The sequence below is a fragment of the Zingiber officinale genome, chromosome 4A (assembly GCF_018446385.1).
Source record: "Zingiber officinale cultivar Zhangliang chromosome 4A, Zo_v1.1, whole genome shotgun sequence".
Taxonomy (NCBI): domain Eukaryota; kingdom Viridiplantae; phylum Streptophyta; class Magnoliopsida; order Zingiberales; family Zingiberaceae; genus Zingiber; species Zingiber officinale.
The window spans coordinates 85795901-85811538 of record NC_055992.1 but is presented as its reverse complement, the minus strand read 5'-3'; the positions used below and the strand labels follow the sequence as shown (position 1 = coordinate 85811538).

Here is a 15638-nt window from a genome sequence, read left to right as displayed (position 1 = left end):
ATTTTTTATTAAATTAAATATATTTTTTCCATTTTGAGAACTGAACTCTCATTATGTTTTATAGATAAAAAATCTAAAAGAAAATATAATTCATCTTAAATTCAATTTCAGTTAATTAGAATTGAATATATTTTTTATCTAATTGAGTATGATTTTTTCTCAATTAATTTAAAATTTATACCAATCGAATTAATTTAGGTCGAATGAAACAAGTGATTATAATTCTAATTTTAATTAAATGAGGTTGAATTTATAATAAATTATATATGATTTGAGCTTTTTATATATAATAAAAAAAAAGAATACAGGGCTATTTAAGTAATTATCCTATTTAATGCTCGCGCATGTTCGCCCGAAGCGCAGCCGCATTCCTCACTCTCCTGCGCTGACCCTTCCCTCTTCCTCACGCTGCCGGCGGTCGCCGACTTCGTCTGCCGTCCAGGCACTTCTCCCACATTCAGTCCTCTTCTTTACCACACAGTCTATCCCCTCTCAGCGGCCGCCCTCTGTGGGCCATCGTATTCTCTCCCGCAGGTCAGTCTTCCTCTCCGATATTGCAGGCCGTTCCTCCTCCTTGATATCGCAGAAGGATCGGTCTCACTTGCAGTCCAGTCTCTCTCACACAACATCCAGTTTCCTCCAGCCGCTATAGCCTCAACCCTATTCTCTCCGACGACGTAGTTCTCCTTCTTCAACTCCGTGGAAACAGGATCAGGTGAAAAAAATATTTTTTTTTTAGGAATATATATATTCTTTAAAACATTTTAATCAAACATTTTATGATTTTTTGGAAGAAGGATCTTTTTTGGCTTAGATGCTTGGATTTCTGGATAAAAAAATTCTTATGTTGATTAGATTTTCTACAGTGAAAAATGAATAGTTAGATCAGTTAGGTTTCTTATCTTTGCGAGTCATTATGATTCTTGAGCTAAGTTTACTCTCTGTGTCTGGTCCGTTGCTCCATTTAATTGGGTACCAGTTTGTTCCGGTATCTGGAACTATCCAACTTGACATTTGGTAGGATTGAATACCTGGCAGGTGCTCTATTTAAATAAACAGGAGGGTTCGGGTAATCTTTTACCAAATTTAGCTAGGTATTTTGTGTGGATACCCTTTTAATTAAAAGGGGTTGAGTTCTGGTATTTTGGGAAGTTGTGTATACCCAGCCCATTGTCTTTGGTGGCAACCCTCATCATATGTCGGATCTTTTTGTAGTTCTTTTCCCTTCTTGTAGTCTCTCCTTTCCATGCTTAATGTCTCCAATTTTCAATCTTGCTCTTGTTAACTCTTTTACATGTTCATCAACTTCATGCAATCCTTGATCCCAAGCGAGATTGAGATCCACATCTTTCTTGAATTCTTGGCAACAGGTCTTTCAATTCCATCCACTGTTGGATCATTTCGCCATTAGATTATCTTCTCTTCACACTATTCTATGACATGGGGTTGTCAATGTTGGAGAGTCACAAATTTAAACTCCCTCTTCCAGTAGATCAATTCTTGTTGCCACTTGTTTGATGCTAGAGCTGAAGCAGGTATAATAATATTATTTCACATGGAAATTACAATTGGTGTTTTATAATCTTAAACATAGTGTTTATATGTCATTACACATTTAATTTTTAATAATTCAACATGCAAATAATGTCATATTTATTAATATAAATAATAAATAATAAAAATATATTATAAACATTATTAAAATCATTAGTATAGATAGCTCAATATGTTACATTGTTATTATTTTTAAATAAGTGTTATTATTTCATATATAATTGCATAGGATTTAATTGGGTTACATACTTTATTCAAATCAATTTTGAAGAATTGACAAATTTGGGATTATTGTTGATCAAATGAATTTATTGCATTCACTCTTGATCCACAATATCCCATCTGCAATAACTTCCCTTGACCCATAATAACCTTCCTCAATGAATGGTGAGGGAGAGAAAGATGAATGAGTTGTTAATTCCAATGAACGATAGCAAGCAGGCCTATGCACGAGCCAAGATGAACTAAGATTTATGATGTTCAAACTTGTTTAATAAGCTAACCAAGTCAATCCGAGCCTAAAATGAACCGAGTTGTTGAAATAGTTTCAAACTTCACTTGTTTTTTTAGCTTGAGCTTGGTTTGTTTGGATATTATTGAACTCTTAATTTGTGATTCTTTGAATTTTTTACATTTTAAAATTTGTTTGGTTGAAGCTTATTTGGTTGATTAGTGAACTTGATATTACAAGTTTGTTTGGTTGTTGTTGATGAACATAGTTCACAAGCTTTATTCTTGGATGTTGTCCAATATTAATGAGTTGAACGTGTATGTGTTCATGATTGTTCATTTAGTTTAATAAGTTGTAAAAGCTTGTTCATATAATTGTCCTTTTGCATATTGAATGATATAAACACGCTCGTACCAAGCTAAAAACTAAGCTTGTTCATGAATGTTTGATTCATTTACAACCCTAATAACAAGGTTTAATGCATGATTCTTTGGTGAATATTGAGCTATAACAAAGTTAAGAAATTTAAAAGCGACAAAGACTTTCTCTCATTCCTCTTCGAGTTCTCTAAGAATCAAGCAGAGATTAAATTTGACTCCATTTCATCCATATTCACTCTCAATTTGATCAAATTTCAATGGATTATATCAATTTTCTAATATAATTTAATAAAATCCATAGAAAGAATCCATCATCCTTCCCTGCCTTGATTGAGTTCATTCACTCTTAACATCTTTTCAATTGGCTTAGTGCTCTGGGTGGTTTCCATGTCTTCCACAATGAGTAAGCGCATTTTGCATCCAGTCTTATCATACTTGATCTATCTTGTCAGTTACCATTACTTCCTTAGACAGAATCATCATTAGATAATTTTCTTCCCATCAATTTGTCATCCTACGAGGATGCTCAAATCATTTCTAGGCTGCATGGGTCATTTGAATTGGTGTTAAGTGATAATTCAAAATTCATGGATATTTTGCATATATCTTGTCATCTCAAAGTTTGTTCACCTAACTTTAGTAATCCAGAAGTTATCCATTTAATGCAAACTATCTGTGTGTATGGGTGGAGGGTGGGGTGGGGGTGGGTTCTCAATGGCTATATGGTTTTCATAGGTATGGAGACAATAGACATCCTCTGATGATGCATTTCTACCATAGTTATGCTACTACTATCCTTGTGTATTCACAACTAGAATTCCTCTATCGTGATGTATATGTAGCATGTGTATCAAGAGAATAGATAATCTAATGCGCAATTCCATTGTTTTGAAAGAGCAATCCACCGTATGGTTCTTGCATAGAGTGATTCAGTAAATTGTGCTAGTGGACTACACAACACTCTTCAAATAGAGATCAAGGAAATATCCATCAAGCTCTAAGAAGACATTCTTTTCCACTACCATAAAAACATTTGGAGATATTTCCAACTTTCCTTTCCATGTCCATATTAATAGGTAAATAGGAGACCATTTAATGCCCTAACTATGCAAACATGTTTCGCTATATTGTCCATAAACAAAGAGTTCAAACAAGTAGGTAGCATTGTGCTTGCCTGCACTAGGATCATATCAAATAGATAAGGTGCCTAATCTAAGAAGGCACTAAGAGAAATTCATAAAGTATATATCATAATCTTGTAAAAGTGTGAAAACATCACCACTACTGCTAAACCAACAATCAGAATTTCAACAAGTGCTCCATAACTTGGGAACAGCTAGAGGGCTCCTCTAATGGCTTGGATGTAGCTTCATGTATCCCCTCATGAATTCCTAGAGTTTGTTTATAATTCCATAACTTTACATGATAATTTGAAACTGTTTATAATGGTTCCTAGAGTTTGTTTGACACTCCTTTCTCAAATTCAGTTGTAGAGCCTTAAAATGGGAGCAGATTTTCTAAACAAGACATTTGGAAATTTATGTACTCAGGAATCATGCCTTCAATTTTCAAAATGTTCAAATCATAATATTTTTTCACTCTCATTTAACCAAAATACTCTTAGGGGGTGTTTGGTTGATGGGTTTGGGAATGAGGGAATGAAATGATAGCAAAAGATAGTGTTTGGATTGTGGGTTTGGGAATGATTACTAGATTTATGGGAATCAACCAAACCCATATAACTTGATGGGTTTCATTTCTATTCCTATTTCCATTCCACCCTACTATCAAACCCATATCCATAGTCATTCCCATCATTTAACCAAACGCCCCCTTAATTTGGTGTGTTTATGTCAAAACTAGTTTTGATCTCTTAACTAATCATGATTGATCTTATGAACTCAAATAAACCAAATTTCTCTTTTTGGCTACAAACAAAATATTTTGATATATTTCCTTCAATAAATAATATATTTTGTATCATCAAGGCAATTTTTAAAAGTCACCAGTGGGGCTTTTGAACTTAAAATGATCAAACACTATATCTGATATTCCAGAAACATTATGATGTAAATTTTCTTTCTAGAATGCCCTATTTTGGGATATCAAAGTCATTTTTGACCTTTTAACTCAAAGTTAGTTGCTTGGATTACCTAACATTCTTATGAAGTCATTAGTATGATATTCTGTTTATAATAATCACGTTTTCATCCCTCAATATGTTTTTGAAAATCACCTTGATAGCTTAAAACATGTCAGTTTTGGAAGAAAAAATATGCCAAAAATGCTTTTGAGTGCGTTAAATAGAGTTTTGGTAATTTTGATTTGAACCTTTGTCCTTTCAAGTATTACATGGGGTTAATTGATCCCGTTTTCTTTCACCTACCTTTGCTCTTGCTCATAGTGTTCAAACTTGTTTATTTATTTTGCCAAGTTAAAAATCTGTTTCACGTTATTTTTTTTAATACTGAATCAAAGTAAATGAGCTCTTGTTGAGTCATGTTTAGCTCGTTTACAAACATTAGTGCATTTATAACCTTGATCGCTTGATTAAGTTAATTTATTTACAGTGGTTCTTCAAGCTGGCTTTCTTTCTTCATAGCGGGCCTAAAAATATAGATCATCAATAAAAATCTTGTTCAGAGCCATAAATAAATAGATCATGTCTTGTCGTTTGCTTTTGGGACTCTAAGCGATGGATGAGTTAATCATTATACCTTGCAGATATGCAACGATTCAAAGCCCTTGCGCAAGTCCGGAGGTCCATCTCCACCATCTACCGTCCTCTCTTTACTACGACACGACCCATTTCTACCCATGACAATCAACCCCATAAGGAGGTCAGCCTCCATCATTAACTTTGTTTTTACTCTCGTTTTGACATCTTCTCTAGGTTCCTATTGCTGGATTTCAGGTGCTTGTGGAGGGTAAGGCAAGTGCTCGTGCTGCCATCCTCAACCGGCCTTCTAATCTCAATGCCCTCACAACCAATATGGTAATTTTCTAGTGTGTTTATGTTCATTCTATTTCTGGGGCGAGGTTAAAGTTAGTTGTTCTATTCTATTCCGCAGGCAACTCGGTTGAAGAAACTATATGAGTCTTGGGAGGATAACCCAGATATTGGGTTTGTTATCATGAAAGTGAGTTCTTGCTTACATCGGACCATCTTTCTGGAAAACTTTATTGTTTATTATTATGGACTTTCTTGCCTAAGAAATTTAAGTATTTATCGTCAGAACTGAAACTTACATGCCCTTTTGATTTCTGAAGGGCAGTGGCAGAGCATTTTGTGCTGGTGGTGATGTTGTTACTCTTTATCACTTAATTAATGAAGGTATGCCCTTGGTTTGGATCATCCTCAAATGATATATGGTAGGCATGGAACTTTGAAAGCATCTACACTGGTGAGGTGTTGGTATGATATGACAATAACATAACAAGGAAGAGAGAATTTGTCATAGAGCGAATAGTCTTCCAGGTTGGGAGCCTGTATATCAGTAGCTAAATAAGATTAACACCTTAAAAAGCTTCATATTTGTTTTGTCTCCTTCTGCCAAGCATGTAGGGGTGGCAAGAGAAAAACAACATAATCAAAAAAAATTAGTGCTTATGACTGGGAAGTAAAAGTAGGATACTGCAAGACATTCAAAGAGAGCAGAAAGAAGGAAACAAGACAATAACATGTCATACTTTTGTTTCCTTTTTGAAACTTCAGTAGCACCACAACAAGATATCAACAATTGTTCATTGACATAGGTATAATATTAAAAGTTCAATAATATTAGTAGTTGTTCAGACATTTTTAACATTGGTTGTCAATGCCTAATGTGACTTTCAACATGATTTCTAGTGCTGAGCTGTGCTGGTTAGCATGGGTGGAATTTATTGTTCCACTTGCTGAATGATATCGAGACGACTCCGATACAATGATGCAATGGAAATAGAGGGAGGGAAGAGAAGAGAAATCAATGGAGTGAAAGTAGGAGAGGAGAGAAAGAGAGGCAAATGATGGAAATTAGAGAGGGAGAGGGAAAGAAGAGAGGAGTACCAGGTATTAGGTTGGCATTGGCGGTACCAATTATTGGTGTTGGTGTTGTTGTTGGTGTTGGAGGGAAGAGTGGAGGGGAAGCTTAAAACTTGTTCGGTTTTAAATTGACCAAAACCAAAATAAATCCAAATCGAGTCTTGTTTGAACCCACTTATCTCTACTCGATACAATTCACCAAATCTTAAATTGGCTTTCACTTGATCTCTAATACTTAAATTATTAGTTTGATTTAGTTGAATAAGTCACTATTTTTTTTTAAAAATAATTTAAAATGCAAAATCTTTAGATAGGATAACGTTTAGTGACTATGCTCAACAAAGATTTGTTTATGTTCTATTTTTGATGTTTAAAGATTGTGTGAGTGAGTGATGAAAAAATAAGGATTTGATGATGCTTTGATTAAATAAAAAATTATTAATTAAATTAAAAAATATATGTATTTACTTTCACTATTTTTTATTTGTTTTACATGATAAGTACAATGGATAAAATTGATAAAATTATTTTTTTTTAAAACTCTATCCAATTCAAATTGAAGTATAAAAAAATTTCAAATTTAAATTTGATTTTACTCTAAAATTTGCAAATTTGATTGAGTCGAATTCTACTTGATTTTTTTTCTAGAAATTTTATATTTATAAAATTAAATAAATTTAGTTATAAGATTTTTAATTTAATTTAAGTATAATATTTTAACATTTGAAAAATTTTGTATCTCTTTATTTTTTATCCACTATAATAATTATAATTAATAGAAAAAATAAAACCAAATTAAAATCTATTTATAGGCCAATTTTAAATTATCTCATTTCATCCCAAAGTTTTATCAAACAGAATACATACATGAAACAATGAAGCAAATTGATAAGTAATGCATAATTTATTTTATTAAATGCTAATAAAATAAATTTCATACACAATTTCTTAAAGTGTATACATTAATTTATACAAAATTACATATTGAATAATGAAGCTTTAAATTTAAAATTGCTTCAATGCTATAAAATTTAAAGGCAAAATATGCCCTAGTTTATAGAGTACTAAGTTCTCATTTTCTTGTTGCTTATTCTACTGATTTCCTGCAAAAGTTGGATATATTATAAGTGTAAATTATTATGAAACAAATAAAGTATATAATTTACAAATGACTAAAGTTAAAAATTAAAGCTTAATTGTTCTAAGCATATTTAATATAAAGAGTGAGGTGATTAAATTAATCCACAAATATAAATATAAGGACATGAATATATTATATAATTTACAAATGACTAAAGTTAAAAATTAAAACTTAATTGGCTGTAAGCATATTTAATATAAAGAGTGAGGTGATTAAATTAATCAACAAATATAAATATAAGAACATGAATATAATAATTTAATTAATTATTAAGTAACCAATTAATTATAAAAAATTGATTATTATTATTATTATTATTATTATTATTAATGATTAAATTAGTAAGTACCAAAATAAGACCGACATAGCATGAGATGGTACCAACACTATAACTTTTTCATTGATGGTTTTAGTTTAAGATTAATAATAATTAACCTATATTTAAGTTATTAAGTGATAGTTGAAAACTATCAAGCTATGAAAATAGAACTATTCATCTACTCTTTCCATGCACGTGTTGGATATTGACACTGTATATCTCCACTAGTCGTGTGAAAAGTTTTAAACAAGACAGTTTTGGACACTTGGATGCACACTCATGATTCCCACACATGAAACATAACTATTAAGATAAATAAGTTATGAATAATATGTATTATATTAATATGTTTAAATAAATATAATATCATTTAATTTATTAATTATAAATATGTATTGCTATTATAACGAATGAATTATATTGTGTAGTGAATTTGAATTCGAATACATTAGTTTCATAGTTTAGTACTTATTGTTTAATAATATCTACTATACATAAATATTAATGACCAACTTAAATTTACTTATTTAATTAATTCACAATTGATTTATTATAATTGTTAAGCCATGTTTTACTCAACTATTTTTGAATCAGCTAATTTATAGAATATGCATATCATTTCCCATTTTCCTCTTGGTCCGTCCGTTCCCCTAGCAATTTTAATTAGCAAAAGACTTTAGCACCTTAAGGTGCATGTGGCTTTTAACACTTGTAATATACAAACTAAGATATAACCTGTTTAATGGTTCTATCTTACTCTCCATTCCTTATATTGGTGGAAACATTGGCTGTTGGATTTTTCTTTAATTCTGTGTCTGAGCATATCCATCAATTTTTAAATTGTTATATTGACAATTTATTTGGCTAGTTACTGTGGTTTTCCTGTGACATTTTAGCTTTCTCATGCAGGCAAGGTGGAAGATTGCAAGGACTTCTTCAGGAATCTATACATGTTTATTTACATTTTAGGGACTTATTTAAAGCCTCACGTGAGTGTGACCTGAAACTCTTCAAAGTTTTATTGTCATTTCGCATCTAGATATATTTAAGTTTGCTCTTTGCTTCTCATAAATGTTTAGGTTTGGAAATGGGAGCATTGGTGTTCTTATTGCAAACATTATAGACCAATATATTTTTTTTTCTGACCCCAAAATCAGATGCTTGGTTTAAATGTTGTTAAGGTAGAAGATTAGATTTATCTCTCTAGTATTTGGTTATATAAAACTCTTTGAACTTTGCTAATCTAACATGTGAAGAAAAGTTCAAAAAAATGTTCACTTCATCTACTTCTGCTATATTAGTTATTTTCTGAGGTGTTGTTTCATTCTAGAGAATTAGGTAATTTTAAAGGTAACTAGAACCCTGTCAGATCCTTAAGATCTTTTACATGATCATAGTTTAGTTTATATTTGATTTATTTGTTTAATCTTTTTTATTTGCTTAACCTCAACTACTGCACTATTTGATAATTTGTCTGCCAATAGGTTGTCATGATGATAGTACACTTGTTTCCTTACAATGTTTTGTGTATGTAATGTTTCACATATAAAATTTGTTCTTTCCCCATTCCTTTATTCCTGTATATCTCGTCATACTTTCTTTTGTTCTATATTTTTCCATATTAGTATTTTCTCGTTTAAGAGTTTTGGTGTTTAACATTTCACGCAGGTGGCTATCCTAGATGGTATTACCATGGGGGGAGGAGCAGGAATCTCCTTTCCTGGGACATTTCGTGTTGCAACAGATAAGACTGTATGAGTTCTATGTTCTTGAAATAATGATACTTACTGGGTTGTGAGCCATTTTTAATTTCCTTTTTTTAGTTTTTAAGATAAGCTGGTTGTTTGATTTTCCTTGCACATTAAAAGACAATTAAAGATCCATTTGCTGAGACAAATATTGGGGACCTAACATTTGATAGTCACGATCAACTGTTTTTAGCGGCTTATTACATTTTTTTTTTGCAATGAGTAACAACTTCCCTGAACAATTTCAGATTTTTTCTACACCAGAAATTCACATAGGCTTCCATCCTGATGCTGGAGCTTCCTTCTACCTGTCACATCTAACTGGTTATATAGGTATGAGTGTTTTACTATGTTACACTCATGTTGCATAACAAGTCTTTTATCCTCTATGTACGTTCACTCTGCCAATTTCTGAATGCTTTACACTGCCTTTTTTGCTGCTCATAGCTGGTGTTACAAATACCTTTTTTGTGATTGTCATACTATATAGCTTATTTGATTTTATGGCAATGTAGTTTATAATTTAGGCCTCCATGGGTTTCTTCTTACACAAGAATCTAGATAAAGTGGAGGTTACTAGAGTTTATGTGATCATGGATATCCTGTGCATTTAGATATCTGGCAAAGTTGGTATCCCAGCCTATAGGCATTGTGGTCTTTCAATTTTATTACATTCTTTGGGATCTTTCTTGACCAATTATTTCCATTTGTCTTTTCCCCCCCTAAGAGTAAACACATTCTGGTTATTATCTTTCTGTAGGGGAATATTTGGCATTGACAGGTGAAAGACTTAATGGAATTGATATGCTTGCAGTTGGCCTTGCTACACACTATACAATGAGTGCTGTGTGTTTCTTTGATCCAGTTTGCAAACTTATCTTTACAAACTTTTCGGTTTCCTTACTATGTAACTTCTTTCTTGGTGATAGAGGCTTAATTGGCTGGATGAACGGCTTGCTAAGTTGGTCACTGATGATCCTTCAACGATAGATGCTTCCCTTGCAACTTTTGGTGATATTGTCTATCCAGATAAAAACAGCATTGTTAACAGGTATTTTGTCCTCAAGTGGTTACTTAATCTTTTAAAAAACCAATCTAATTGATCATTTGCATGGTTTTCTTACAGTGTACCTGTCTGTCATCACCTTGTTCAATTCTCATGTTTCTTCCAAAGAAAGTCTCATGTGTTGCAATGTATTAGTTTCTGTGCATTGTACTTTTCCATTGCTTGGGGGTTTTAGGTGTTGGACCAGATCCTTTTACATTTGTGCCATTGTGGATTAGAGATGGTCCAAGCAAAGTTAATATTTACTGTGTGCCCATCTAGCAGCACAACTGAAAATAACTAGCCGCTTTGCTCTGTCAGCATTGCATGGCAAAGTTATCTAGTACAAATCAAAATGCTTGGTGGATAGGTATAACTTCAAAGCAAATTGGAGCTGTTCTTGTCAGTTCAAAATTGTTTTTGAATAATGGCGGCGGCAAATATATCGTGATGAGCTCTCTTTTTTTTTTTTGCTTTGATTAACATGTTATTCCTATGAAATAGAAAGTCCTGCCTTGACACGTAATAACTTTACTGTAACATATTAAATTGGTATAATCAATAGAGTGCTAAAGCTGTGACTATATGGACAACTGTCTTCTATTTCAGCCTCTTGGATTCCTCAGAGGCTGAGGATTGGAGGCATATTGGGTTAAAATATCACCATGATCTTGGGGCCTAAAGCTTTACGTGTTGGAGCCTTGGAACATTCGTAACTGCTCATAATGTGTTCAAGAGTTTACTTATCTGCTCATCTTTGAGTTGTTTAAGGTTTATATGCCATGTTGGCTCCTGCATCTGTTGCTGAAAATTGCTCCATTCAAGCTAAAACAGGCCATATACAAAGCCCACTCTATTGGTCCTGGCAACAAAATTGGCCTAAAATGAGCATAAAAATAAGCAAACTGTTAAAAACAAGGAAAAGAAGTTGAAGTTAGTTTAGAAATTCAATAACATTGAAGAAGTTATAGAACTCTACATTACTTTGTTTAGTTAATTATTCATGAAATCATTACCACAGCCACTCAAAAAGTTGACTTCAACAGAAAACTAGCTGCAAATATGTGAGTTTGTAGAACCATCACTTATATAAACAGCTTGTCAATTGTTTCATGAATTGGCTTTGCTTTTAGGCCTTTTACGGGCTAGGTAATAGTAGAGGTCTGTACTTTATGCTGTCTTTTTTGTTACTAATGAGATCCTACCTTGGCATGTAAAATCTGGCTGCAGAGACCACAGTGATAGAACTATTATTATACATCGTGAAGCCATTTTTAGCATGGTTCAATACCTGTAGCGGCAACGCTGGAACACTGTAAATACATATTGCATGGGGTGCTCTTGATTTTAGACCCTTTCTTCTACCTTACGAGAATGCCGTTTGATCATTACTTAGTCATATGGATGAAGTTTGTGCTTGATGATCTACCTCTAAGAATGCCTTTCCTTTTGTGGCTGTGAAAAAAACTGCCAAATTGGTTTACTGGTGAAAACGCTGATTTGAAGTTGCATAGACAAAAAATGTTTAATAGTATTGCTCACTTTAGGGTGTCTTTTACCAAAATTGATAGTGGTATCACGGTTGAATGGTAAAAGGCAAAAGGCTAAATATTGTGGAACAGATAGTCAAAAAACCTAAATATCAATCATATTGGATCAGTGGAAAATCAAAATTGTTTAGAAAAAGAAAAAAAATTCATGTGTGAGCAAATTATGTTCAATCATATTAAGGCTATACATTATGTTTCATCATATGCTATATAATTAACATGCATTTTAAATGGTAAATATTAGGACTAGTAAGGTTAGATTAGTAATACAAGTTATTATCATAATATTAGTAATGACATATTATTATCATACGAAAAAGTTATTAATATCATCTTATTTTTATTATTTGATACATCAAACTAGTTGGTAATAGTAGATTACTCATATAAAGTATAAATGTACATATATTAAATTATTAATAAATAATAAATCATATCAATTAATATGAAAGTAATAAAAAAAATCATAATAAATAATAAAGAATCAAAATTTACTACAATAAATGTTAAAAAAAATTTTTTTTACTATGAAGTTATTTGATAGTTTATATTATTAAATTATTTGATAAAATTAGATAATTGTTTAATAGTTTATACTATAGAGCTTTGTTTGGACCTAACTCACCCTCGAATCAAGTTTATTGGATTTTTCTTCCAATTAACAATGATTTCTCTCAATTAACTTTGCAAGAAAGATAATTGAGACACTTGATCTAGCTAGTGTCTGTTTATACTAACAAAAAAAAAACTTTGCATGAAGAAAGACTCTTGCCCTCTCATGTGCATTAGGGTTCTGAAAAAGTTCACTAAATCCTTGAGTTTTTTCAATAAACCTAATTCATTCAAATTTCAGCAAATTTCATTTATCTTCGCTATCTATTTGACTAAATGACAATCCTTTACACCTAGTCAAATCTAATTTATTTGTTGGTAATGATTTTGAATCTTGAGTTTTCTTATATTTCTTTGATGGTCCTTGTGAAATAATGAATTTCTTTGGAAAGACTTGATCGGTCTTTGCTGATAGGTGAAACTTAGGTGTTCTATATTGGTATCAACCTATGTTAACAAACATGCAGATTCCTAGTTAGTAGTTACTTGCATCGTTTTCAAGCACAAAATTCTCATGAAAGTTGCTTGCATATAATATTTAGTGAGGTACAACCTGCATAAAACAATGAGGTGTGTAATGTATAAGCTTTTATTTTACCTTTTTGGTATATAATGTATATTTTTTGTCATTCATTCTTATTTATGTTTATTATTGAGTCCTTTTTTTACAATATGTCCATGCTGGTACTTTTGCCAGATACCTTCATCTATAGCATGCAAAATATTTTAATCAACTGAATTTTGTTAAGTTGAATTCTCCCCCCTGTGCAGGTTGGAGTTGATAGATAAATGTTTTGGCCATGAAACAGTTGAAGAGATTTTGGATGCTTTGGTGAGCCTTCCCACAATCTGTTTGACCTCTGTAGTTTCTTTAGTGATAAATTTGTCCATGCTACTACCATGTTACTTGGCATGACGGTTCAGTTATTAGTAAAACAAGTGTCAGGCTCTAGGAGCAATTTTGACCCTAAAGTATGATATCTGAACCGCATGTTTTTTTGAGAATGCAAACTCTGCATCTTCTCAGTCCCTTCATTATCTTCCTCTCTGAAATGAGTTTTTTAAAATATTATCTTTTAATTTTCAATAGATGCATTCTTAGTTACCTGTGTTTATCCCCAACTTTCAATCACAATTTTTGTTTTTAGTTCTTTGTTTCTACCATTGCTTTTATTTAAAGCATGCTATTCAAGAAAACATTAGAGAGCTTTCTTTGTATTGCACTGTAACGTGTACAAAACCTTCACTTTACCTGTCTCATTCTTCAACCAAAACCTTACTCAACCTTCTTTTACGCCCATTGGACTTACTAGATATTTTAGCAAGCAGTGTTTCTCTTCCATAAACTTTATATAAAAAAAAGATAGATCCGTTATTTTTATGACCCTCCTAGTGCTGGCCCCACGGATATTGAGGGAGGTAAATAAGTGTTAGACGCATGGTGGGATAAACCCTAGGTCGTCAGTTCTTGAGAATCAACCCCTGACCATTATAGAACCATTAATTACACTCGCTAACCTTCCAATCAGCTTGGCAGCAATTAACTGAGAAGCTGTTCTTTTAAAAGTTCTCTATTATCTATTGCAATGTTCATCTGACCAATCTCCAATCAATTTCAGGTATGTATTTCAGTGAATTATATCTCTAGTTCATATTCTCACAAAGTTGAAACAATGTCAAGTGACAATCTCAACCACTACTTGGCCTTGCGAATTAGACTGATGCAATATTATTTGTTACTCGTTTGTCATACATAGGAGATTGAGGCAGCCAGATCAAAGCAAGAATGGTGTATTGTTGCATTAAAGAAACTGAAAGAAGCTTCTCCTTTGAGTTTAAAAGTTGCCTTACGATCTGTAAGCTCTAGAGCCTCATGCTAGAATTAATGCGGCGCAATTTGTTATTCTGGTCTGATATTTCCTTCTATTATTTATTAGATAAGAGAAGGTCGGTTTCAGACTCTAGATGAATGCCTTGTTCGAGAGTACAGAATGTCTCATCATGGGATCTCAAAACCACTTTCTCACGACTTCCTTGAGGTAATGAACTCATCTCCGGGGAGTATATTCTAGTATGTCCCTGAGTCATGTGTTGTGTGTATAGGGTGTCCGAGCACGGCTGGTCGACAAAGACTTCACCCCCAAGGTATCCACCACAGTAATGCTTTGCATAGTTCGATTTTCATATGGTTTTTTTTGCCATTTCCATGATTGTAACCATGTACATTGCAGTGGGATCCCCCGACATTGGACAAAGTATCAGAAGACATGGTTGATCATTACTTCTCACCTCTCGGCGAATTGGACTCTGAACTAAAGCTACCTACACACTTGCGTGAAGCCTTCATTTGATTCCGTGATCGAAAATGGTTTCAGTGTGCTGGACACAGCTCGCAAAGCCAGTGTTTGAACACGAAATGCCTGTTCATAACAGGCGTCTGGCGCTAACATGATTTTCAGCGCCTTATTTTGCTTTGAAGTGAAATTGATGATTTTGGGCATGTAACGAACCAAAATCTTAGTATTGCTATGAGATCTGCATTTTTATAAATCTTTACCTTCACCTTCTAAACATAGTCTCATTTCCTTAAGATCTTCAACAGGATGATTGGAGAACACTTTATTGTTAGATATCATTTCAAAGGTTATAGGCAAATTTTCTTTGAGTGGGTTAGTGAAAGATAGTCCACAAAGAAGTCTTAACTTTGAAAAAACACACATTTCCTTTCTGAAAGTAGCCAAAATTTCTTCACTGCTATAAAAAATTAAGCAGCTTTTCTAGATTGAAAAATAAATAAGTTAAATTTGTTTCCAT

The 15638-nt window shown here is 32.7% G+C and overlaps 1 protein-coding gene across 1 annotated transcript; it reads left to right on the top strand.

Annotated features, from left to right (window-relative positions):
* Window positions 1-341: 341 nt before the first annotated feature.
* Window positions 342-15395, top strand: LOC121970065 (3-hydroxyisobutyryl-CoA hydrolase-like protein 2, mitochondrial). Its single transcript, XM_042520472.1, has 15 exons — window positions 342-715; window positions 5110-5225; window positions 5300-5380; window positions 5457-5525; window positions 5656-5719; window positions 8779-8858; window positions 9538-9621; window positions 9866-9950; window positions 10378-10463; window positions 10547-10668; window positions 13596-13656; window positions 14582-14680; window positions 14762-14863; window positions 14928-14969; window positions 15056-15395. The coding sequence occupies exons 2-15, from the start codon at window positions 5112-5114 to the stop codon at window positions 15173-15175; spliced, it is 1209 nt and encodes a 402-aa protein (XP_042376406.1). The 5' UTR covers window positions 342-715; window positions 5110-5111; the 3' UTR covers window positions 15176-15395.
* The last annotated feature ends 243 nt before the right edge of the window (window positions 15396-15638 follow it).